The sequence below is a fragment of the Bos taurus genome, chromosome 13 (assembly GCF_002263795.3).
Source record: "Bos taurus isolate L1 Dominette 01449 registration number 42190680 breed Hereford chromosome 13, ARS-UCD2.0, whole genome shotgun sequence".
NCBI lineage: Eukaryota > Metazoa > Chordata > Mammalia > Artiodactyla > Bovidae > Bos > Bos taurus.
The window spans coordinates 20,114,208-20,141,975 of record NC_037340.1 but is presented as its reverse complement, the minus strand read 5'-3'; the positions used below and the strand labels follow the sequence as shown (position 1 = coordinate 20,141,975).

The 27,768-nt window shown below is 38.9% G+C and overlaps 1 protein-coding gene across 12 annotated transcripts in view; it reads left to right on the top strand.

The window, feature by feature from the left end:
• CCDC7 (coiled-coil domain containing 7) overlaps positions 1–27,768 on the top strand; it is a 266,671-nt gene that overhangs the window by 164,089 nt on the left and 74,814 nt on the right. For all 12 annotated transcript variants that reach the window (XM_059892902.1, XM_025000934.2, XM_025000939.2 and 9 more), the window contains 4 exons: positions 2,346–2,456; positions 7,622–7,732; positions 21,044–21,154; positions 21,989–22,120. In XM_059892902.1, coding sequence (XP_059748885.1) covers positions 2,346–2,456; positions 7,622–7,732; positions 21,044–21,154; positions 21,989–22,120 — 465 coding nt within the window. The remainder of the gene's footprint in view (positions 1–2,345; positions 2,457–7,621; positions 7,733–21,043; positions 21,155–21,988; positions 22,121–27,768) is intronic.

The window sequence follows — 27,768 nt, the reverse complement described above, 5'->3', positions numbered from 1 at the left end:
AAGAAAGAAGAGCACTTCTATTAGTTGTAGGAATCATTACCAGGCAGACCTGAGGGAGGGTTGCCATTTGGCCTCTAAAGGACCCCATGGACTATAGCATGCCAGGCTTCCCTGTCCTTCACCATCTCCCAGAGCTTGAAAGGACATGAGTTATGAGTTTCTAAATGGAGAACCCACTGATCTCTTCTTTTGTGCTCCCATTGTTTAACAATAAGACCCAGAGGTTTATTTGGAAAAGCCCTACCAAATCCTCCAGTTACATGTGCTCAGTTACCATTTTAATGTCACTTTCTGTGATGATCTCTCTCTGTTATTTTGGCAGCAGTTACATTTACCCTGCCCAGGAATTTGTCAGTTAACATCTGGATTATGTCACTGACAAATGGATCTAAGTTTCTGAGGAGGTTTATTTGAGCAAGATAACCAGCAGGAATGGCACTAATTAACCTAGAGTCTTGTTATTAATAACAATCTCATTATCTATCACTGTCACTCTCTCCTTGTAGAATCTGGGGACCACCAGTGTAGTTTGCAGAGATGCTGTCCTCTCAAAGCTTGGTTTAAACATGTGTTTTGGTCGTAGGGAACCCATCACTGTTGGGCCAAAGCTGTCAGAGCCCAAATAGTTCCCAGATGAGGAAGAAGGATGTGGATGTTCCTCTTAGCCTCCTTGATCAAATTTTCTGCTTTCAGGACACTCTTAAATAGGTCCACCCACACAGTAACACTGTTCTTGCTAACTTTAAGAAAATTACCTCCTTGAAATCAGTTCATTCCATATTTTGCTTGCTTGAAAATTTTATGAATTAGTAAAATTATCAGACTAGAAGTAGAAAGTGTTGAGGGAAAAAAAAGTAGGGTAAAAAAGATTCCTACTTCATCATGCAAGTGAACAACCCAAGTCTGTGAGATCTCTTTATATCATGGACAATGCAATCTCAAAGTGTTCTATATTCATTTAATTCAATCATGGGTCTCAGTAACTTGCTGTATTGTAGGCTGTCCATTGTTGTTAGTGCTGTGTGCTGTGCCTAGTCGCTCAGTCGTGTCCTACTCTTTGCAACCCCATGGACTGTAGCCCGCCAGAATGGGGACCTCATTAAAGTTGACAACAATCATTGGGTGCAACTGAGCTTGCAGAGGATGTGACAATTTTTAGTACTGTCATCAGAGGACAAGGAGTACCCAGGGATTGCTTCCATAAATTTCCCAGAGTCCTTCTGTTAGATCACTAATTCCACCAGGCATTTTGGCAGGGATTCTGGGGCTAAAGAGAAGGACCATCATTACCCCTCTAGCCCAGGAAGCTTGTATAAACAATTTGCTAGCCCTCTCCAAGAGTGCCCCCAGGCGTTCCTAACGTAGCACTTCTTGAGACTCATAGCTGTTGCTAGCAAAGTGCATTGTTAGACCTTCAGACTCTTGCAATTGACCAGCTAGTACTCCCCAACAGGCCTTGTAGTCCTCTCTAGTGTCTCCCCAAAACCCTGGGGGATCTTCATGCTTTTTACTTTTCCAGAAAGACATTGTGCTTAATTGGGCCACTCTGCCTGCCACCATTTGTCACTGAGAAGAGAGCTATCAGTTGTGAAGGTGATCTGTAAAGACAATGAACCAAACTGAAAGTAAAAGGCCTTTATTCACTTACTGCAATAATTAAGTAGGAGTCTAAACATGAAAGGGCACGAGCTCTACCGGTGTTCCCACCAGTCTTTCTTTCTCCCATGACATCTGGCAAGCATGTGATGTATTGATAATAGGGGAAGGGAATGTCTCATTCTGGGTACAGATATTTGTACCACATCACATCACCTGTACACCATGTATACTACAATTTATATACATATATCATCATATACTATAATTGGTACTATGTTACTTTTTCATTTTATTGAGATATATTTGACATATATCATTGTGTAAGTTTAAGATATACTGCATAATTATTTGATTTACATATATTGTGGAAGGTACTATACTATTGTTTGAACACTCAGATGATTTTGAATATCTTGTGATTACAAATGATGCTATAATGACCAACCTTATGCACAAGTATTTTCATTGGTTCGTCTGTACATATATATTATCCAAAGCATAAATAATTTATGAACATTAGAATCTACTATAAACATATTGATACCTGAGAATATTTATAAAACAAAGAGACAGCTTCAATAAATATCCATTAAAAATATTCTGTAAATTTTCATATCAGGTCTATTGTTATGATAATTTACTTAGGACTTTATGCAAATGAGAGAAAATGTTTCTGAGTTTAAAATCTAGAATTTTTACAGTCGTAATTTTTCCTATTAAGAGACTTAAATTATCTCTTTATATAGCTCCTGATAAAGTGCCAGGTGGAAATCTTATACTTGAACATGAAGATTCAGAGTTAAAAAAACAAGCACAAGTAAAGAAACAAAGAACTTCCATAGGAGAAAGACTCAAGAGTAAGTATGATAATTAGCAATAACTTTATATAGTTTTAAGTTAAATATGTCAGAAGAGCTTTATTTGGTTCATAAACATGTGTTTGAACAAATATTTTGTAGAAATTTAAAACTTTGACATAAAATATGATACCCCTGATAAAATTATAGAACAAAAGCAAATGTATTATATGTTTTGTTTGCAATTTCTTATCCTAGGATTATTACATGACCAAAGTCATGCTCCTATTATTCACCAACACCTATAATAGACCTCGTAAAGAATATGTACTTTTTAGCCAGCTCTGGCAGATTATGGACTCAAAGCCCAGTGAATGACTTTGACGTGTGGTAGTGGCCATAGATTGCCATAGGCAAAGAGAGATGTTACTGAGGTTTCTAACTGAAACAGTGCTTGGAAGTGAGAGGGCTCCATGAAAAGGGCACATAGGGCAGTCAGCTGAAGGGCTTCCAGCAGATCCTGCCCATCAAGGCCCCAAGCAGACAGTGGTCTTTGTGGGAACGTGATGGATGCTAGGTGATCCTGTGAGAGTGAGGCTGTGTCTGTGTAGTCCCACCAGTTACTCTAATGATTTTCATTTCAGAAGCAGAGAGGGTCAAAAGAATGACAGTCATTTTCTCTGAACTATGCCCCTTACAGATCATGCTCAGGAATTTTACTTCAGTTTTGAGTCCTTGTACCTTGTTATTAATGGCCTAACTGCATCCTACTTGTAAGCAAATAGAACATCCTGTTCTTTTGGGGTAGTGCCCTTGTCTGAGCCCACTAGGATGATTTCATTGAAAGAGTGGAAGGCTAGTGCTCCCTCCAGGAGCAGAACTTTTCCCAAGTCTTAACCTATTCATTGATTACAGATAGAGAATTTAGGGAGTCTCATGGGAAGATCCTGGTGGTGCACTATAACCCATACTGCATATATCAGACTAATCCTATCATCCACGTGGAGAGTGATGCTGAGAAGGGCATCTGTGATGTCAGCTGCATTGTACCAAGATTCTTTATCTTGAATAATATCTTCTCTAAGTGTCACAATGTCAGGTACCACTGGTGCCAGAGACAGTTCTAATGCTTTTTGTTCAGTTCAATTCAGTCGCTCAGTTCTGTCCGACTCTTTGCGACGCCATGAATCGTAGCACGCCAGGCCTCCTTGTCCATCACCAACTCCCGAAGTTTACCCAAACTCATGCCCATCGAGTCGGTGATGCCATCCAGCCATCTCATCCTCTGTTGTCCCTTTCTCCTCCTGCCCCCAATCGCTCCCAGCTCAGAGTCTTTTCCAATGAGTCAGCTCTTCACATGAGGTGGCCAAAGTATTGGAGTTTCAGCTTCAGCATCAGTCCATCCAATGAACACCCAGAACTGATCTCCTTTAGGATGGACTGGTTGGATCTTCTTGCAGTCCAAGGGACTCTCAAGAGTCTTCTCCAACACCACAGTTCAAAAGCAGCAATTCTTTGGCATTCAGCTTTCTTCACAGTCCAACTCTCACATCCATACATGACCACTGGAAAAACCATAGCCTTGACTAGGCGGACCTTTGTTGGCAAAGTAATGTCTCTGTTTTTGAATATGCTAAGTTGGTCATAACTTTCCTTCCAAGGAGCAAGCGTCTTTTAATTTCATGGCTGCAGTCATCATCTACAGTGATTTTGGAGCCCCAGAAAATAAAGTCTGACACTGTTTCCACTGTTTCCCCATTTATTTGCCATGAAGTGATGGGACCAGATGCCATGATCTTAGTTTTCTGAATGTTGAGCTTTAAGCCAACTTTTTCCCTCTCCTCTTTCACTTTCATCAAGAGGCTTTTTAGTTCCTCTTCACTTTCTGCCATAAGGGTGGTTTCATCTGCATATCTGAGGTTATTGATATTTCTCCCTGCAATCTTGATTCCAGCTTGTGCTTCTTTCAGCCCAGCGTTTCTCATGATGTCCTCTGCATATAAGTTAAATAAGCAGGATGACAATATACAGCCTTGACGTACTCCTTTTCCTATTTGGAACCAGTCTGTTGTTCCATGTCCAGTTCTAACTGTTGCTTCCTGACCTGCATATAGATTTCTCAAGAGGCAGGTCAAGTGGTCTGGTATTCCCATCTCTTTCAGAATTTTCCACAGTTTCTTGTGATCCACACAGTCAAAGGCTTTGGCATAGTCAATAAAGCAGAAATAGATGTTTTCCTGGAACTCTCTTGCTTTTTTGATGATTCAGCAGATGTTGGCAGTTTGATCTCTGGTTCCTCTGCCTTTTCTAAAACCAGCTTGAACATCTGGAAGTTCATGGTTCACATATTACTGAAGCCTGGCTTGGAGAATTTTGAGCATTACTTTACTAGCATGTGAGATGAGTGCAATTGTGTGGTAGTTTGAGCATTCTTTGGCATCACCTTTCTTTGGGATTGGAATGAAAACTGACCTTTTCTAGTCCTGTGGCCACTGCTGAGTTTTCCAAATTTGCGGGCATATTGAGTGCAGCGCTTTCATAGCATCATCTTTTAGGATTTGAAATAGCTCAACTGGAATTCCATCACCTCCACTAGCTTTGTTCAGAGTGATGCTTTCTAAGGCCCACTTGACTTCACATTCCAAGACATCTGGCTCTAGGTGAGTGATCACACCATCATGATTACCTGGTCATGAAGATCTTTTTTGTATAGTTCTTCTGTGTATTCTTGCCACCTCTTCTTCACATCTTCTGCTTCTGTTATGTCCATACCATTTCTGTCCTTTATCGAGCCCATCTTTGCTTGAAATGTTCCCTTGGTATCTCTAATTTTCTTGAGATCTCTAGTCTTTCCCATTCTGGTGTTTTCCTCTATTTCTTTGCATTGATCGCTGAGGAAGGTTTTCTTATCTCCCCTTAACGTACTTCATTAAAATACCCTAAACTCAGTAAATCTCACAGTGGGGACATGGTGGGGGTTGTGCTAGTTGATATAAAAAGTACATTTCTACCAATAACATATTCTTTAATAGAAACCACAATATTTGGGGTTTTTAGAGGCCCAAAGTGTATTTACTCATAGTTGTGTCTGGAAAAGAGTTATGGTAAAATAAAACTATACAGAATTATCTGTTTCCTCCTCATCCTTCTATAATGGCTATGGGAATCACAGAAATTTGTTCAGCAGTATCCAAGAAGCCCAAGAAATGCAATTTTTCCCCTCCTTACTTGGAACTTTGTAAGGGTATGTCCTCAGGTCCCCACTGAAGACATAGAGACCTTCTCTAATGTCTAGTTATGTTTATTTATCAAAGCTTACAGGTCTGAGTAAAAGTAGGAAGCATCTGTATTGATGGATCTTACAGGTGCTACTGTTACCAAGTTAAACAAAATTACCTCCTCCATCAATGAATCAAACCACCCAATACACATAGTATTTTAACTTGGATCCATACTCCTTAGTTTTTATACACATGTACATATATTCATAGACACATACGTGTGCGTGTGCACATAAATATGCATATGTTCATGCATACTTATATTCAAGAAATCATGAGGACTCTCAGACACCTTTAGTTTTAGTCTCTCAGGTCTGCTTGCCTTCCTTCATTTCGTGTGTGTGTTTTCCATGGTGTTAAACCTGACTCTTACATCAACAGATTTATATATTTGCTCCAATCCCACAGTGCTTCCACCCCTGTTACAGAATTACTTAGCATGTACCACTACCAAAAAAAAAAAAAAGAGAGAGAAAGGCTACTGAAAATATTTAGTGATTTGGTTTCTGTCTTTCCCCCATCCTTTGGCCCAAGATTGAGGGTATGTTTCAAACACTGTATTTATGACTAATTGGGATCATTGTTGGTTTTTTAACCCTTCAGTAGGTTCATTTCCAGAGAAGGCAATGGCACCCCACTCCAGTACTCTTGCCTGGAAAATCCCATGGATGGAGGAGCCTGGTGGGCTGCAGTCCCTGGGGTCACTAAGAGTCAAACATGACTGAGCGACTTCACTTTCACTTTTCACTTTCATGCATTGGAAAAGGAAATGGCAACCCACTCCAGTGTTCTTGCCTGGAGAATCCCAGGGACGGAGGAGCCTGGTGGGCTGCCATCTATGGGGTCGCACAGAGTCAGACACGACTGAAGTGACTTAGCAGCAGCAGAAGCAGGTTCATTTCATTTGCTTTCAGTTTTCATTTCCTCTTATTATCCTTGTTGGTTTAGTTCTATTTTTGAAATGTATGCAACATATTGACCTACTTACCAAAGGTATACTTAAGGGCATCATCTCTTTCCAGTGCATCTCTGTGCATTCCCCAGTCCTCTCTCTCTCTCCCTTTCTTCTTATGCTTATCTTTTCTGTGCTTCATCTTGTAAAGTTAATATCCATTTTTTCATTTTTCTGATTACTTCTTTCTGAACCAAAAGTTAGCATACTACATACCCTTTAAAATTTTTTTCCACTTAACATTATCTCCTAGAAATCCCTCCATGTAGTTTATAAAAATCTTTTATTATTTTTATGTAAATATATAAAATAGTACCACATTATATACCACAGTTTATACTATACCATAATTAATTGTATATGCCTTGGTTTATTCAACCAATAAGGGGCTTCCCAGGTGGCGCTAGTGGTAAAGAACCTGCCTGCCAGTGCAGAAGACATAAGAGCTGCAGGTTCAATCCCTGGGTTGGGAAGATCCCCTAGAGGACATGGCAACCCCCTCCAGTATTCTTTCCTGGAGAATCCCCATGGACAGAAGAGCCTGGTGGGCTACAGTCCATAGGGTTGCAAAGAATCAGATCCAACTGAAGTGACTTAGTACAGCATTTAACCAATATCCTATTCTTGAACATTAGCTGTTCAAGAAATAAAATATCTTGCAATTACAGATAATACTATAATGAATAACCTTGTGCATATGTATTTTTATTGTTTCATCTATTATTGTGTATTTATTTAGTGTATACATGCCCCCAAAGTAGAGATTAATATGAAATATATTTGATGCCTCAGAATATCTTTGAAATAATGAGACATTTTCAGTAGCATCCATTAAAACTTTTCTTATTTGCATGTAAGATCGTTATGACAATTTACTGATAACTTTAAAAATGAGAGAAAATTCTACTGTACACTTGCTGTAAATTTGAAATCTAGAGATTTCATGATGGATCTGTTTTTCCATTTACTGAACTAAATGCATCTCTATGTAGCTCGTATTGGAGTACCAGATGAAAATCTTACGGTTTTTGATCAATATCCAGTGTCAAAACTCCAAACGCAAGTAGAGAAACAAATAAATTACAGAAGGGAAAGGAGTCAGAGTAAGTATAATAATTATGGTAACTTTTAAATTATTTTAATCTCATCAGAAAATATTTTTCTTTGGTCAATGAATATGTATTTGAGTGTATATTTTATAGAAGTAAAATAAATGACCTAAACTGTGAATACCCACAGACAACTAGAGAACAAGATCCAAAGTGTTAATACCTTTGGATTGTAATTTCTTTGTCATAAGATTATTTCACAGCCATAAAGCATTCACTCAGTATCCACTAAGCTCAGTAACTGTCCAGTCATATCTCGAATTGTGTATACCTTTTAGCTGACTCTGGGAGATTACAGGTTCCAGGAAATTCTGCCCAGTGGGCACTTCTGACCAGTAGCAGTGTCATTCTGCCTAGGCTCCAAATGACAAACAGAAGTTTTTGAGGTCTGTAACTAAAACAGCAAATAGAAATCAGAGAGGCTTAGGGGAATGGCAGCCTGGAGGCTTGATGGAGAACCCCACCAGGGTATTCTGTTAGTTGGGCCACACAAAGGTGAGGTCTTCTTGGTGACCTCATAGGTAGGTGCCATCAAGTTCCCTGTTTGGAAAGTGCCAATACCAGAAAAGTACCTCTTTTTATTTGGGGAAATTGAGAGGACCAGATATTGTCAGTCGTTTCCTCTGGATAGGATGTTGTTGCTTTTTCTATATTGTGCCTAGGAATTTCACTTGGGTGATGGGTCTTGGTGCCTCATCTGTATTAATGACTCATCATTTTGCCTCATGTGAGTCCACAGAATGACCAGTCATCATTGGGTAGTGCCCTTGTCTGGGACCACCAGGAAGACGTCTTCAACATAGTGGAAAGCTAGTGTTCCTTCCAGTAGCTTGAATTTTTCTAGGTCTTATCATATCTAATGACAGATAGTAGGGGAATTTAGGTAGACTTTTGGATGGACATTAGTGGTATATTGCAAACCATTACACATAAAATTAAACTGATCCTGATTATCCACATTGACAATGATGCTGAAAAGGGAGTTTGAGATGTCAGTTGTTGTATACCAAGTTTTTTATCTTGGGCGATAACCTCTGTGACAATGTCAAAGTCAGGTACTGCCAGTGCTCAGAGTTTTACTACAATGTTGAGCTGCCAATAGTCATCGAGACTCCATGCTCCTAAGGCCATGTGCACAGGTTAGTTGAGGCTATTGAGTGAGAATTAGTCTCACGAAGGACCTTGTTATTCTTGAATTTAGCAATGAAGGTGTTGCTTTTTGCTTTTTTATTCTAGGCAGTTTCTGCTGTTTTTGAGAAACAACAGCCCTAGGGGCTGCTAGTCAGGAAGGTTTATGGTCTCTTATATGCCCGCTAAAATGGTGCCAGCTGGAGCAGTTTTCTTCAGGGCTTATGGGCAAATGTGAGCAGGTGTTCACTTAGGCAGCACATCTATATCACTCATAAATTCAATAGTGAATGCCCTAAGAAGTTTTTGTTGGAGTTTGGAGTTGGCCAAAGAGACCCATCCATAGCTGGATCTGGGTAAGGGTCCCACTGGTAATGACCTCAGATCCAAAATCAGAGACATTGTTTTTTCCCCTCATTCTGGTGCTGGGGTTTGAGGGTCACAGCCACCTCTGTACTGGTATCCCAAAGTCCCAGAAATGTAACTCTTCCCTACCTCCACATTCAACTCTGACCTTGGGATACAACCTCTGGTCCCTACTGGAGATCCTGAGATCTGATCTGCAGTTTTGTCTTGTTTGTTGCTGAATGTTAGAGGGGCTCACCTATTCATCTCCATATTCACAGGGAGAGCCAGAGATAATAATTTCAATTCATCATAGAAGTTGTTAAATATGCAGACTCTAATGAGGCTGTGTTTTGTGGCCCTTATGGCTTAATACCTGGCCATCTACCTCCTCTTTGAGTATCCAGACTCAGAGAGCTTCTCTAGAAGCATCATCGAGGAGAAAGCACATGGTTACCATTTTATATTGCTCTCTTAGCCAGTCTTTACCATTTGAGCAGAAGGTGTTTTTTTCTGTGTCTAAAAGTAGGTCAGTTAAGTTCTGGATTTTGTTGCAGAACATTATCACCTGACCTTATAAGGAACTTTGGTTTAGCTCAATAACCAGCAGGAATAGCAGAAATAAATCTAGAAACCTGGCCTGGTTAACAAGCTTATCTACTGTTCTTATTCATCACTATAGCATGATTAACAGGGCTGCTATAGACTCTGCAGTGGTGGTCCAAACATTATTTTAGTGACAGGTTCAGGCTGAAAGCTGCCAGAGCATAAAAAGTACCCAACCGAGAAAGGAAAGGGTCTCAGTGTTTGCCTGTCCTCTTCCCTCTTTCTCCCTCCACCTTGAGCAAACTTCCTGCTTTCAGGGCACACTTAAGAACGGGCTTTATAGTGATGCAAGCCACAAAGCACCACAGTGCCTCACTCTGTTAGATTACTTCTTTCATCATGCAAGTGCACAACTCAAGTCTCTAAGGCCTCTTTACATCACATACAGAGCAATCCCAAAGAGTTCTGTATTCATTTAATTCAATCATGAGTCTCAGTTTTAGGCTGTCCATCATTGTCTGGGACCTCATGAAAACTGACAACAGTATTGCATGAGAACATAGAATGTTGCATCCATGAATCAAGGTAAATTGGAAGTGGTCAAACAGGAGATGGCAAGAGTAAACATTGACATTTTAGGAATCAGTGAACTAAAACGGATGGAAATGGGTGAATTTAATTCAGATGACCATTATATCTACTACTGTGGGCAATAATCCCTTAGAAGAAATGGAATAGCCCTCATAGTCAACAAAAGAGCCTGAAATGCATTTCATGGATGAAATCTGAAAAACAACAAAATGATCTCTGTTCATTTCCAAGACAAACCATTCAATATCACAGTAATGCAACCACTAATACCGAAGAATCTGAAGTTGAATGGTTCTATGAAGACCTACAAGACCTTATAGAACTAACACCAAAAAAAAAAAAAAGATGTCCTTTTCATCATAGGGAACTGGAATACAAAAGTAGGAAGTCAAGAGATACCTAAAATAAAGAGCAAGTTTAGCCTTGGAGTACAAAATGAAGCAGGGCAAAGGCTAACAGACTATTGCCAAGAGAACACACTGGTCATAGAAAACAACCTCTTCCAACAACACAAGAGACTACTCTACACATGGACATCACCAGATGGTCAATAACCAAAATTAGGTTGATTACATTCTTTGCAGCCGAAGATGCAGACGCTCTATACAGTCAGCAGAAACTCTATACAGTCAGCAAAAACAAGACTGAGAGCTGACTGTGGCTCAGATCATGAACTCCTTATTGCCAAATTCAGACTTAAATTGAAGAAAGTAGGGAAAACCACTAGGCCATTCAGGTATCAACAAAATCAAATCCCTTATGATTATACAGTGGAAGTGAGAAATAGATTCAAGGGATTAGATCTGATAGACAGAGTGCCTGAAGAACTATGCACTGAGATTCATAACATTGTACAGGAGGTGGTGATCAAAACTGTCCCAAAGAAAAAGAAATGCAAGAAGGCAAAATGGTTGCCTGAGGAGCTCTTACAAATAGCTAAGAAAAGAAGAGAAGTAAAAGGCAAAGGAGAAAAGGAAAGATATATTCATCTGAATGCAGAGTTCCAGAGAATAGCAAGAAGAGATAAGAAAGCCTTCCTCAGTGAACAATGCAAAGAAATAGAGGAAAACAACAGAATGGGAAAGACTGGAGATCTCTTCAAGAAAATTAGAGATACCAAGGGAACATTTCATACAAAGATGTGCACAATAAAGGACACAAACAGTACAGACCTAATGGAAGCAGAATATATTAAGAAGAGGTGGCAAGAATACACAGAAGAAGTATACAAAAAAGATCTTCATGACCCGGATAATCACAATGGTGTGATCACTCACCTAGAGCCAGACATCCTGGAATGTGAAGTCAAGTGGGCCTTATGAAGTATCACTACAAACAAAACTAGTGGAGATGATGGAATTCCAGCTGAGCTATTGAAAATCCTAAAATAATGCTGTTAAAGTGCTGCACTCAATATGCCAGCAAACTGGAAAACTCAGCAGTGGCCACAGGACTAGAAAAGGTCAGTTTTCATTCCAATCCCAAAGAAAGGCAGTGCCAAAGAATTTTCAAGCTACCACACAGTGGCCCTGATTTTATATTCTAGCAAAGAAATGCTCAAAATCTCCAAGCTAGGCTTCAGCAGTATGTGAACTGAGAACTTCCAGATGTACAATGTAGGTTTAGAAAAGGCAGAGGAACCAGAGATCAAATTGCCAACATCCTCTGGATCTTAGAAAAAGCCAGAGAATTCCAGAAAAACATCTGCTTCATTGATTACTCCAAAGCCTTTGACTGTGTAGATCACAACAAACTGGAAAATTCTTAAAGAGATGGGAATACCAGACCACCGTACCTGCTCCTAAGAAACCTGTATGTAGGTCAAGAAGCAGCAGTTAGAACCAGACACTGAACAATGGACTGGTTCCAAATTGGGAAAGGAGTACGTCAAGGCAATGTATTGTCACCCTGCTTATTTAACTTAGATGCAGAGTACATCATGTAGAATTCCAGGCTGGATGAAGCACAAGCTGGAATCAAGATTGCCGGGAGAAATACAAATAACCTCAAGGCAGATGACACCACCTTTATGGCAGAAAGCAAAGAGGAACTAAAGTGTCTCTTGATGAAGGTGAAGGAGGAGAGTGAAAAATATGTCTTAAAACTCAACATTCAAAAAATGAAGATCATGGTATCTGGTCCCATCACTTCATGGCAGATAGATGGGGAAACAGTGACTGACTTTATTTTCTTGGGCTCCAAAATCACTGCCAATGGTGACTGAAGTCATGAAAGTAAAAGACACTTGCTCCCTGGAAGAGATACTATGACCAACCTAGATAGCATATTAAAAAGCAGGGACATTACTTTGCTGACAAAGGTCCATCTAGTCAAAGCTATGCTTTTTCCCATAGTAATGTATGAATGTGAGAGTTGGACCATAAAGAAGGCTGAGCACCAAAGACTTGATGCTTTTGAACTGTGGTGTTGGAGAAGACTCTTGACAGTCCTTAGACTTCAAGGAGATCAATCAATCTTAAAAAGGAAATCAATCCTGAATGTTCGCTGGAGGAACTGATGCTGAAGCTGACACTCCAATGCTTTGGCCACCTGATGTGAAAAGCTGATTCCTTAGAAAAGACCTGATGCTGGGAAAGACTGAAGGCAGGAGGAGAAGGGGACGACAGAGGATGAGATGGTTGGATGGCATCAACGACTCAATAGACATGAGTTTGAGCAAACTCCGGGAGATGGTGAAGGACAGGAAAGCCTGGCATGCTGCAGTCCATGGGGTCACAAATAGTTGGATACTACTGAACAACTAAACAGCAAGTCTTCTCCAAGGGTGCTCCTGGGTACTCTTGATGTAGCACTTCCTGAGGCTCATTGCTGTGGCTAGCACAGTGCATTGTTGGACCCTCAGACTCTTGCAATTGACCAGCTAGTACTCCCCAACAAGTCTTGTAGTCTTGTCTAGCATTTCCCGAAAATGCCCAGGTGGATCTTCATGCTTTTTACTTTTCCAGAAAGACATTGTACTTAATTGGGCCACCCTGCCTGCCACCATTTGTCACTGAAAATAGAGCTATCAGTTGTAAAGGTAGTCTATAAAGACAGTGAACCAAACTGAAAGTAAAAAGTCTTTATTCACGTACTGCAATAGTATTAGTAAGAGTCTAAACATGAAAGGATAGGAGCTCTACCAGTGTCCCTACCACTTTCATTTTCCCATGCCATGACATCTGGGAGCATCTGATGTATTGATAATAAGGAAAGTGAATGTCCCTCTCTATGTTCAGATATTTATATACTATATATAGTATGTATGTGTGTGTATATGTATATACACACAGAATTATCTACCATTGTAGCATATTTACATTATACCAATACCATATTTGTGGTATACATAATCACTTTATTCAACCAGTCTCCTATGCTTTAACATTTAGATGGCTGTGTTTTATAATTAATGAATGACTTTCTACACAGGCATTTTCATTATTTGGTCTATTATTATGTATTAACCTAAAGTATAAATAGCTCATGAAATTGAAGACCAGAATAAAATATACTTGCTGGGGGAGGTCCTAAGATGGCAGAGGAATAGGACAGGGAGGCCACTTTCTCCCCCACAAATTCATTGAAAGAACATTTGAACGCTGAGCAAATTCTACAAAACAACTTCTGAATGCTGGCAGAGGACATCACATACCCAGAAAGGCAGCCCACTGTCTTCAAAAGGAGGTAGGACAAAATATAAAAGATAAAAAGAGATACAAAAGAGGTAGGGATGGAGATCCATCCTGGGAAGGGAGTCTTAAAAGAAGTTTCCAAACATCAGGAAACTCTCATCGACAGGTCTGTGGGGAGTCTTGGAATCTCAGAGGGCAACAAAACTGGGAGGAAAAATAAATAAATCAATAATTAAAACCCACAGATTACGTGTCTAATGGCAACTCTCAGTGCTCGCATCCACCACCAGCAAGTGGGGGCTGAACAGGGAGGCGCAGGCTGCATTGCTTAGGGTAAGGACTGGGCCTGAATGCCCTAAGGGCAATCTGAGGGAACTAATGTGAGATAGCAACCCAAACTGTGGGATAGCCAGAGAGAGAGAGAGAGAGAACTGTCCTGCAAAAAGCCCTAACCTAAGATACTGCCAGGCCCGCTCACAGAACAAAGGACTGAGCAAATACCAGAGGAGAGCTAGCAGGCTGCAGACCAGCCCATCCCCCATCGGAGACAAGCAGGCAGTGGGGGTTTGCAGCCAGAGCCATGAACGGGAAATCACGGCCCCAGAGAGGCATCCTCTACCAAACTGTAAGCAGCCTTCATTGCTAACCAAGACTTCTTGGGATTCTGGACTGTTGACATCTGCTGGGAGGGTCACAGCCAGAGATCAGCTCCCCAGAAGAGACACACGGCACACCTGAGAAGACGCGCCCGTTGTACACCCAGAAAACTGAGCAGCTGTGATGGGGGAGGCAATAAGACGCACCCCCTACCTGGGGGTGACTGTGCTCTCCAAGCACCTAGTCACCTGAGCTGCTCAGACCTGGGAAGGGTACAAAACGCAGGCCCAACCAAGTCTGCGCCTTTGTGGAGTACCCGAAAACCTGAACCTGAGCGGCTTAGACCTGGAAAGTGCACGCAACCCAGGGCCTGCCTCAGACAGTTCCCGGCAGAGCAACCTGGAGCCTGAGCAGTGTAGACCATGAAAGCTCACACGCTGTGAGTAGGGGCAAACCCACTGCAGCTGAAACACTGTGAGCACTCCCCACACATGCCAGTAATATTTGTTTGCAGTGTTCTTCCCTCCCCACAGCACGACTGAACAAGTGAGCCTAAATAAGTGACCACCATTGCCCCCTGGTGTCAGGGTGGAAATTAGACACTGAAGAGACCAGCAAACAGAAGCTAAAATAAACAGAGGGAACCGCTTTGGAAGTGACAGGTGCAACAGATTAAAACCCTGTAGTTAGCACTGACTACATTGGAAAGGGCCTATAGATCCTGAGAAGTATAAGCCGGATCAAGGAACTGAAACTGAACTGACCCCACACTGTCCACAACAGCTCTGGAGAAATTCCTAGATGTATTTTTACTTATATCATTTTTTAAATTTTTTAAACTTTTTTTTAAGTCCTCTATTACTCCTTTAATTTTCACTTTTATAACCTACTTCAGTTCAGTTCAGTCGCTCAGTCGTGTCCGACTCGTTGCGACCCCATGAATCGCAGCATGCCAGGCCTCCCTGTCCATCACCAACTCCAGGAATTCACTCAAACTCACGTCCATCGAGTTGGTGATGCCATCCAACCATCTCATCCTCTGTCGTCCCCTTCTCCTCCTGCCCCCCAATCCCTCCCAGCATCAGAGTCTTTTGCAATGAGTCAACTCTTCACATGAGGTGGCCAAAGTATTGGAGTTTCACTTTAGCATCAGTCCTTCCAAAGAACACCCAGGACTGATCTCCTTTAGAATGGACTTATTAGATCTCCTTGCAGTCCAAGGGACTCTCAAGAGTCTTCTCCAACACCACAGTTCAGAAGCATCAATTCTTCAGCGCTCAGCTTTCTTCACAGTCCAACTCTCACATCCATACATGACTACTGGAAAAACCATAGCCTTGACTAGACAGACCTTTGTTGGCAAAGTAATGTCTCTGCTTTTGAATATGTTATCTAGGTTGGTCATAACTTTCCTTCCAAGGAGTAAGCGTCTTTTAATTTCATGGCTGCAGTCACCATCTGCAGTGATTTTGGAGCCCAAAAAAATAAAGTCTGACACTGTTTCCCCATCTATTTCCCATGAAGTGATGGGACCAGATGCCATGATCTTAGTTTTCTGAATGTTGAGCTTTAAGCCAACTTTCACTCTCCTCTTTCACTTTCATCAAGAGGCTTTTTAGTTCCTCTTCACTTTCTGCACTAAGGGTGGTGTCATCTGCATATCTGAGATTATTGATATTTCTCCCTGCAATCTTGATTCCAGCTTGTGCTTCTTCCGGCCCAGCATTTCTCATGATATACTCTGCATATAAGTTAAATAGCAGGGTGATAATATACAGCATTGACATAATGCTTTTCCTATTTGGAACCAGTCTGTTGTTCCATGTCCAGTTACTAATAATTACCTTAAATGTAAATGGGTTGAATGCCCCAACCAAAAGACAAAGACTGGCTGAATGGATACAAAAAAAAAAAATAAAATAACCCTGTATATGTTGTCTTTCTTTCCAAAAGAAAGCAAGAGTAGCAATACTCATATCAAATAAAATAGACTTTAAAATAAAGGCTGTGAACAGAGACAAAGAAAGACACTACATAATGATCAAGGGATCAATCCAAGAAAAAGATATAACAATATAAATATATATGCACCCAACATAGAAGTACCACAGTATGTAAGGCAAATGCTAACAAGTCTGAAAGGGAAAATAACAATAACACAGTAATAGTGGGAGGCTTTAATACCCTACTCACACCTCTGGATAGATCAGCTAAACAGAAAATTAACAAGGAAACACAAACTTTAAATGACTATGGACCAGTTAGACCTAATTGATATCCATAGGGTATTTCACCCCAAAACAATGAATTTCACCTTTTTCTCAAGCGCACATGAAACCTTCTCCACGATAGATCACATCCTGAGCCATAAATCTAGCCTTGGTAAATTCAAGAAAATTGAAATCATTCCAAGCATCTTTATGACCATAATGCAGTAAGATTACATGTCAGTTACAGGAGAAAAACTATTAAAAATTCCAACATATGGAGGTTGAACAACACGCTGCTGAATAACCAAAAAATCACAGAAGAAATCAAAAAAGAAATCAAAATATGCACAGAAATGAATGAAAATGAAAACACAACAACCCCAAGCCTATGGAACACTGTAAAACAGTGCTAAGGGGAAGGTTCATAACAATACAGGCTTACCTCAAGAAACAAGAAAAAAGTCAACTAAACAACCTAACTCTACACCTAAGGCAACTAGAAAAGGAAGAAATGAAGAACCCCAGGGTTAGCAGAAGGAAAGAAATATTAAAAATTAGGGCAGAAATAAATGCAAAAGAAACAAAAGAGACCATAGCAAAAATCAACAAAGCCAAAAGCTGGTTCTTTGAGAAAATAAATAAAATCAACAAATCTTTAGCCAGACTCATCAAGAAACAAAAGGAGAAGAATCAAATCAACAAAATTAGAAATGAAAATGGAGAGATCACAACAGACAACACAGAAATACAAAGGATCATAAGAGACTACTATCAGCAATTACATGCCAATAAAATGGACAACTTGGAAGAAATGGACAAATTAGAAAAGTACAACCTTCCAAAATGAACCAGGAAGAAATAGAAAATCTTAACAGACCCATCACAAGCACGGAAACTGAAACTGTAAACAGAAATCTTCCAGCAACCAAAAGCCCAGGCCCAGACGGCTTCACAGCTGAATTCTACCAAAAATTTAGAGAAGAGCTAACACCTATCCTGCTCAAACTCTTCCAGAAAATTGCAGAGGAAGGTAAACTCCCAAACTCATTCTATGAGGCCACTATCACCCTAATACCAAAACCTGACAAAGATGCCACACAAAAAAAGAAAACTACAGGCCAATATCACTGATGTACAAAGATGCAAAAATCCTTAACAAAATTCTAGCAAACAGAATCTGACAACATATTAAGAAGATCATACATCATAACCAAGTCAGAGAAGGCAATGGCACCCCACTCCAGTACTCTTGCCTGTAAAATCCCATGGATGGAGGAGCCTGGAAGGCTGCAGTCCATGGGGTCACTGAGGGTCGGACATGACTGAGTGACTTCACTTTCACTTTTCACTTTCATGCATTGGAGAAGGAAATGGCAACCCACTCCAGTGTTCTTGCCTGGAGAATCCCAGGGACGGGGGAGCCTGGTGGGCTGCCGTCTATGGGGTCGCACAGAGTTGGACACGACTGAAGTGACTCAGCAGCAGCATAACCAAGTGGGCTTTATCCCAAGGATACAAGGATTCTTCAATATCTGCAAATCAATCAATGCAATCCACCACTTTAACAAATTGAAAACTAAAAACCATATGATTATCTCAATAGATGCAGAGAAACCCTTTGACAAAATTCAACATCCATTTATGATAAATATTCTCCAAAAAGCAGGAATAGAAGGAACATACCTCAACATAATAAGAGCTATATATGACAAATCCACAGCAAACATTATCCTCAATGGTGAAAAATTGAAAGCATTTCCCCTAAAGTAAGGAACAAGACAAGGGTGCTCACTCTCACCACGACTGTTCAACACAGTTTGGAAGCTTGGGCCACAGCAATCAGAGCAGAAAAAGAAATAAAAGGAATCCAGATTGGAAAAGAAGAAGTAAAACTCTCACTGTTTGCAGATGACATGATCCTCTACATAGAAAACCCTAGGAAACCAGAAACCCTAGAAACCAGAAAATTACTAGAGCTAATCAATGAATATAGTAAATTTGCAGGATATAAAATTAACACACAGAAATCCCTTGCATTCCTATACACTAACAATGAGAAAACAGAGAAATTAAGGAAACAATTCCATTCACCATTGCAATGTAAAGAATTAAATATTAGGAATATATCTACCTAAAGAAACAAAAGACCTATATATAGAAAACTACAAAACACTGATGAAAGAAATCAAAGAGGACACAAATAGATGGAGAAATATACCATGTTCATGGATTAGAAGAATCAAGATAGTGAATATGACTATACTACCCAAAGCAATCTATAGATTCAATGCAATCCCTATCAAGCTACCAACAGTATTTTTCACAGCACTAGAACAAATAATTTCACAATTTGTATGGAAATACAAAAAAAAAAAAAAAAAAAACCTTGAATAGCCAAAGCAATCTTGAGAAAGAAAAATGAAACTGGAGGAATCAACCTGCCTAACTTCAGGCTATACAACAAAGCCACAGTCATCAAGACAGTATGGTACTGGCACAAAGACAGAAATATAGAACAATGGAACAAAATAGCCCAGAGATAAATCCACGCACCTATGGACACCTTATCTTTGACAATGGAGGCAAAAACATACAATGGAGAAAAGTCAATCTCTTTAACATGTGGTGCTGGGAAAACTGGTCAGCCACTTGTAAAAGAATGAAACTAGAACACTTCTAACACCATACACAAAAATAAATTCAAAATGGATTAAAGATCTAAACATAAGACCAGATACTATAAAACTCCTAGAGGAAAACATAGGCAAAACATTCTATGACATAAATCACAGCAAGATCCTCTATGACCCACCTCCCAGAGTAATGGAAATAAAAGCAAAAATAAACAAATGGAGCCTAATTAAACTTAAAAGCCTTTGCACAACAAAGGAAACCATAAGCAAGGTGAAAAGACAGCCTTCAGAAAGGGAGAAAATAATAGCAAATGAAGCAACTGACAAACAACTAATCTCAAAAATATACAAGCAACTCCTGCAGCTCAATTCCAGAAAAATAAACCATCCAATCAAAAAATGGGCCGAAGACCTAAATAGACATTTCTACAAAGAAGACATACAGATGGCTAACAAACACATGAAAAGATGCTCAACATCACTCATTATCAGAGAAATGCAAGTCAAAACCACAATGAGGTACCATTTCACGCCAGTCAGAATGGCTGCTATCCAAAAGTCTACAAGCAATAAATGCTGGAGAGGGTGTGGAGAAAAGGGAACCCTCTTACACTGTTGGTGAGAATGCAAACTAGTACAGCCACTATGGAGAACAGTGTGGGGATTCCTGAAAAAACTGGAAATAGAACTGCCATATGACCCAACAATTCCACTACTGGGCATACACACTGAGGAAACCAGAATTGAAAGAGACACGTGTACCCCAATGTTCATTGTAGCTCTGTTTATAATAGCCAGGACATGGAAGCAACCTAGATGTGCATCGGCAGACAAATGGGTAAGAAAGCTGTGGTACAGATACACAATGGAGTATTACTCAGCCATTAAAAAGAATACGTTTGAATCAGTTCTAATGAGGTGGATGAAACTGGAGCCTATTATACAGAGTGAAGTAAGCCAGAAAGGAAAGCACCAATACAGTATACTAACGCATATATATGGAATTTAGAAGGATGGTAACGATAACCCTATATGCGAGACAGCAAAAGAGACACAGATGCATAGAACAGTCTTTTGGACTCTGTGGGAGAGGGCAAGGGTGGGATAATTAGGGAGAATGGCATTGAAACATGTATATTATCATATGTGAAATGCATCACAAGTCCAGGTTCAATGCATGAGACAGGGTACTTGGGACTGTTTCACTGAGACAACCCAGAGGGATGGGATGGGGAGGGAGGTGGGAGGGTGGTTCAGGATGGGGACCACATGTACACCCATGGCAGATTTATGTCAATGTATGGAAAACCACTACAATGTTGTAAAGTAATTAGCCTCCAATTAAAATAAATGTATTTTTTTAAAAAAGCCAATTTCCCCTCCAAAAAAAGAATAAATAAAATAAAATATACTTGCTGCTTAGGAAAATTTATATAATGAGATAGCTTCAACATCATCTAGTTTTAGGACAGATCTAGCATTAAAGTATTAATCAATGACTTATGACTTCATAAAAATGAGAGAAAATTCTACTGTACCCTTATTATAAATTTGAAATCTAAAGATGGCCCAATAGTTGTATTTTTCCATGTAATAGACTAAATGCATGTTTTTATGTAGGTTATTTTGGAGCATCAGGTCAAAATCCTCTGCTTGTGAATGAAGATTTAGTTTCAAAACCCCAAAAGCAAGTGAAGAAAGAGATAGCTTCTCGAGAGGAAAGACGCTATAGTAAGTATAATAATTAAAGGAAATGTTAAATGATTTTAAACTCGTCAGAAGATTTTTTTTCCTTTGGTTCATGAATATGTATTTGAGCATATATTTTATAGAAGTCAAAATGAATGACCTAATATAATTTGAGAACAATGGCAAAAGTAATGATACCGTTTTGTTGGTATTTGCACAGTTAATAATTCAGTTCAGTTCAGTCACTCAGTTGTGTCCAACTCTTTGCGACCCCATGAATCACAGCACGCCAGGCCTCCCTGTCCCTCACCAACTCCTGGAGTTCACCCAAACTCATGTCCATTGAGTCGGTGATGCCATCCAGTCATCTCATCCTCTGTCGTCCCCTTCTCCTCCTGCCCCCAATCCCTCCCAGCATCAGGGTCTTTTCCAATCAGTTAACTCTTCGCATGGGGTGGCCAAAATTTTGGAGTTTCAGCTTCAGCATCAGTCCTTCCAATGAACATCCAGGACTGATCTCCTTTAGGATGGACTGGTTGGATCTCCTTGCAGTCCAAGGGACTCTCAAGAGTCTTCTCCAACACCACAGTTCAAAAGCATCAATTCTTCACCACTCAGCTTTCTTCACAGTCCAACTCTCACATCCATACATGACCACTGGAAAAACCATAGCCTTGATTAGACGGACCTTTGTTGGCAAAGTAATATCTCTGCTTTTCAATATGCTATCTAGGTTGGTCACTCAGTAACAAAACTGCTTTCACACACTCATGACAAATATTCACATGATGTTTCTTAGGTCAGCTCTATGCAAAGAAAATTTGATTATTTGGCATATCCAGAAGTTCCATTATACATGTATGTTTTTCTACCTAGCATATCCTTTTCAAAACCAGAAAAATGATATGATAACAGTTGAAAATCTACATCCTGAGAAGAAGGATTTGTTTTCAAGAAAGCAATCCCAAACTCAGAAACCTAGAGCTATCAAAAAGGAGAATCTTGATGGTAAGTAATTAAGCATAAATCTTATAAACTTGTATGTAATTAATTTCAGAATGCTGTTTTTTGTTTATGAATATATCTTCAACCATTTGCTTATTTAGTAATTGCTCTCATTGTGCCCAGCGCTGAATGTGCGCACTCTGCGCTTAGTTGTTCAGTCGTGTCCGACTCTTGCGACCCTGTAGGCTGCAGCCTGCCAGGCTCCTTTGTCCAAGGGATTCTCCAGGCAAGAATACCAGAATGGGTTACGATTTCCTTCTCCAGGGGATCTTCCCAACCCAGGGATTGAACCCAGATCTTCTGTATTGCAGTCAGACTCTACTGACTGAGCTACCCAAGAAGCCCATTGTACTTTGTACTTTGCCAATGCCCATTGTACATTCTCATTGTACTTCAGATCTTTATTGATGATTTATCTCTTTCTTTTGTAATCCACTCCAGTGTTCTTGCCTGGAAAATCCCAGGGACGGGGGAGCCTGGTGGGCTGCCGTCTATGGGGTCGCACAAAGTCAGACATGACTGAAGTGACTTAGCAATTTGTAATCACTGAATTAAATGTGTTATATATTACACTTTGTGGATTTCTCTATTCTTGTAGTTGTGACAGGCTTTGGTTTATATCTTGTGATATTCTATTATTTTTGTGCATATAAATTTTAAAGTGATAATTATTCTTGGGGACAGAGCATTTTATCCTAAGGGAGAGACTTCATTATTTTTATGGTTTTTATTTATTTTCCTTTAAAACTACCTTATCTGCTATCAGTGTAGCTCCACAAACTTTCTTTTGGTTGGTATTTGCACAATACATTTTTTTCTCTCCTGTTACTTTAAAGATACTTTCCTGTATTTTTGTGATTTTGCTGAATTTCTGGTAAGAAACTTATAGAATTCAGCCTGATCTTTTAATTACCTCTCACAATCATATATAATCTGATTATTGATATATTTAAGTGTAATTCCACTATTTTTCCTATTTGATATATTTCTTTCAGTCTTTCACTATGTTCTTTATCATAATATGTGTTTTCCTTGGCCATATTTAATACCAAAACTTTTAAGCTTTATTCAAAACTACAAATGCTATAAAAAAAACTAAATAATAATTTTAAATGTAAGTATTTATAATAATGTTTATAGTAACAGTATTTCCAAATTAAATTTATTTGTTCAGTTCAGTTCAGTCGCTCAGTCGTCCGACTCTGTGACTCCATGGACTGCAGCACACCAGGCCTTCCTGTCCATCACCAACTCCCGGAGTTGATCCAAACTCATGTCCATTGAGTCGGTGATGCCATCCAACCATCTTGTCCTCTGTCGTCCCCTTCTCCTCCTGCCTTCAATCTTTCCCAGCATCAGGGTCTTTTCCAGTGAGTCAGCTCTTTGCATCAGGTGGCCAAAGTATTGGAGTTTCAGCTTCAACATCAGTCCTTTTGGGATGGACTGGTTGGATCTCCTTGCAGTCCAAGGGGCTCTCAAGAGTCTTCTCCAACACCACAGTTCAAAAGCATCAATTGTTTGGCATGTAGCTTTCTTCACAGTCCAACTCTTACATCCATACATGACTACTGGAAAAACCATAGCTTTGACTAGACAGACCTTTGTCAGCGAAGTAATGTCTCTGCTTTTTAATAAGCTGTCTAGGTTGGTCATAATTTTCCATCCAAGGAGTAAGCGTCTTTTAATTTCTTGGCTGCAGTCACCGTTTGCAATGATTTTGGAGCCCAAAAACATAAAGTCTATCACTGTTTCCACTGTTTCCCTGTCCATTTGCCATGAAGTTATGGGACCGGATGCCATGATCTTCATTCGTTGAGCTTTAAGCCAACTTTTTCACTGTCTTCTCTCGCTTTCATCAGGATGCTCTTTAGTTCTTCACTTTCTGCCATATGGGTGGTATCATCCGCATATCTGAGGTTATTGATATTTCCCCCGGCAGTCTTGATTCCAGCTTGTACTTCATCCAGCCCAGCATTTCTCATGATGTACTCAGCATATAAGTTAAATAAGCAGGGTGACAATATACAGACTTGATGTACTCCTTTCCCTATTTGGAACCAGTCTGTTGTTCCGTGTCCAGTTCTAACTGTTGCTTTAAATATATTTGATGCGTCTGTATATCTGGAAAGTAATGACTGCTTCATATACATGTGTGAAAAACATATTCACATGATATTTGCACTTCAAATAGACAATGATTTGTTTATATCATTTAAAGATAAAGTACAATATTGTAGGATAACTAACATAAATTGTAAATCTAGAGGTTCCACTGCAGATTTCTGATTCTCTATTTAGTGTTTTTATGAGCCATTCTTCCTAAAGCCCAGAAAATTAATGAGGTATCAAATGAAAATCTTTTGCCTGACACTTGGTACTGTTAGAACGAAAAGACTCAGTAGTAAATATTACTATGAATGTTATTAAATTATTTTGCGTTTTAATTGTTTTAAGCAGAATTATGTTCATGAATGTGTGAGCTTACAGGCATCAAAGTCAAGGTTTTATTGTGTTATTTAAACTCCTATTTCTTGACTTCTTCAAATTTTGTTTCTTATATCCATTATGGAGCAATGTCTGTACTGAATTCTCCCACTATGATTGTGGATTTACCTATTTTTGTAGTATTGTCCTTTTTCCTTATACTGTCTGTGTTGTTAGAAGCATACAAATAAAAATGTCTGATAGTCCTTATGGACTCAATGTTTTCTTTTTATAAACAGTACCATCTTAGTCTGTCTCCAGTAAGATCTTTTGATTAAAATCTTAGTTTGTATGACGTTGATATAACTACTACAGATTTCTTTTGGTTCATATTTGCATATCTTTTTTCACCTCTTTATTTTCCAGTTTCTATATTCTTATAAACCAGTGACATCACTTATAGATTATAGTTAAATTGCTTATAAATCCAGTGTGACTGTCATTGTCTAGCCCAAAAACATGTAATCCACTTATAATTATTGTACTTACTAATATATTTAAATTGTAAGTATTTCCTTTTTTGGGTGCTTTCTAATTTTTGCACCTGATTCCGGTTTCTGTTTCTTTCCTTATTTTGGAATTATTACTTTTTAATCAGTTTAACTTTTAAACCCGTTGTATATGTTGTTAAAAGTTTTAAAGTATTTTTAAATATGACTATCCTTAGTACAATAAAGTCTAATTACAACTTTTTAAGTGTTGTATGCTGTAACAAGTCTTCCACATACTTTAAGGAAACCACTCTGATGATTTTATACTTAATTTCACAGTCCATTTTGAAAATGCGTTATCAGTTAGAGGATGGGGTGGGCAAGGGGAGGATGGTTTGATCATTTGTTTAAATTGTGTGTATTTACTTGTAAAATTGGATGGAAACTTTAAGTTCTTGGTATACATTAATAATCCAAAGATTTCACAGTCCAGCTGTTTTACTTTTTACTGGATTAAGAGCCTCTATACTTGTAGCTGAGAAAATGGATGAGATGTCAGATGAAATCTTACACCTAAAGAAAAAGTTTAAATCTTATAAAACTCATCTCAAATTAAGACACTTGGAACTGCCAGAAAAGTGAGGCTTTGTAGTAAGAATATCATATACTGATTTTTAATTAATTTTCTCCAGTTCTTTAATATTTATTCAGGTGATCACAGGAATGTATGCTATATATGTATCATATGTACTTATATGCACACATATACATAACATATACATGTTTGTGTATGTATGTTCTCCATTAGGTGAAGTTGATTAACTATGATGTTTTTACCTTCTTAATTTCATTGAAGTTCTGTTTATTTTATCATTTGTGAGAAAGGTATGTTAAATTCAACTACTGTGTTTATTTTTCCATTACTCTTTGTTCCATCAATTTCAATTTTATGTTTCTAAAGCTTTATTATATATAAAAATACAGATGCATGATCTATGTCATATATATAGGTGATATATTACATACAAGTATGTATAATAAATATGCAGATTTTAATTTGTTATATGTTCTTAGTGAACTGAAATTCTGTCTTTATGATGGACATTTTGTAGTAATTTTTTGTACCTTTATTTTATCTGATGTTAGCATAGTATCTTTATATAACTATTTGCATGGAATGATTTTTTATCCCTTTATTCTTAACCTTTTCATATTATGATTTAGTTGTATATAATTGCTAATTTTTGTTTGGTTTTTGGATTTTTTTTGGTTTTTAAATATATTTCTCTATTTGTTTAAACCTTCCCTAATTTTTTTCAGCAATGTTTTCTTTTTTTATTTTACATGTGCACACTGCTGTATTTATTTATATTGAATCTTCATTGTTGCACTCGGGATTTTTCTAGTTGCAGAGAGCAGGAGCTACTCTCTCGTTGTGGTGCATAGGCTTCTCTTTGTGATAGCTTCTCGTTGCTGAGCACAGGCTCTAGGCACAGAGGCCTCAGTAGTTGCAACTTGCTGGCTCTAGGGCATGCAGGCTTCAGCAGTTGTGGTGCATGGGCTTAGTTGCTCCACCGTTTGTGGAATCTTCCCGGATCAGGGTTTGAACCGATGTCCCCTACATTGGCAGGCAGATTCTTATGCACTGTGCCACCAGGGAAATCCTAATCAGTTATTTTTTAATCCAGTATAAATCTTCTAAATATTTAAATATACTGTTTATCATTTGTTTTTTTTCTCACCCATATCTGTTAAGAAAATATCACATTTAGCCAGAATACAGAAAGGACACCCCAAACTCAGTAATTTAAACAAGATGAAGAGACAGAGGAATACCCAGCAGATAAAAGAACAGGATAAATGCCCACCAAACCAAACCAAAGAGGAAGAGATAGAGAATCTACCTGATAAAGAATTCCGAATAATGATAGTGAAATTGATCCAAAATCTTGAAATCAAAATGGAATCACAGATAAATATCTTGGAGACAAAGATTGAGAAGATGCAAGAAAGGTTTAACAAGGACCTAGAAGAAATAAAAGAGAGTCAATATAAAATGAATAATGCAATAAATGAAATTAAAAACACTCTGGAGGCAACAAATAGTAGAATAACAGAGGCAGAAGATAGGATTAGTGAATTAGAAGATAGAATGGTAGAAATAAATGAATCAGAGAGGATAAAAGAAAAACGAATTAAAAGAAATGAGGACAATCTCAGAGACCTCCAGGACAATATTAAACGCTACAACATTCGAATCATAGGGGTCCCAGAAGAAGAAGACAAAAAGAAAGACCATGAGAAAATACTTGAGGAGATAATAGTTGAAAACTTCCCTAAAATGGGGAAGGAAATAATCACCCAAGTCCAAGAAACCCAGAGAGTCCCAAACAGGATAAACCCAAGGCAAAACACCCCAAGACACATATTAATCAAATTTAAAAAGATCAAACACAAAGAACAAATATTAAAAGCAGCAAGGGAAAAACAACAAATAACACACAAGGGAATTCCCATTAGGATAACAGCTGATCTTTCAATAGAAACTCTTCAAGCCAGGAGGGAATGGCAAGACATACTTAAAGTGATGAAAGAAAATAACCTACAGCCCAGACTATTGTACCCAGCAAGGATCTCATTCAAATATGAAGGAGAAATCAAAAGCTTCTCAGACAAGCAAAAGCTGAGAGAATTCAGCACCACCAAACCAGCTGTCCAACAAATACTAAAGGATAT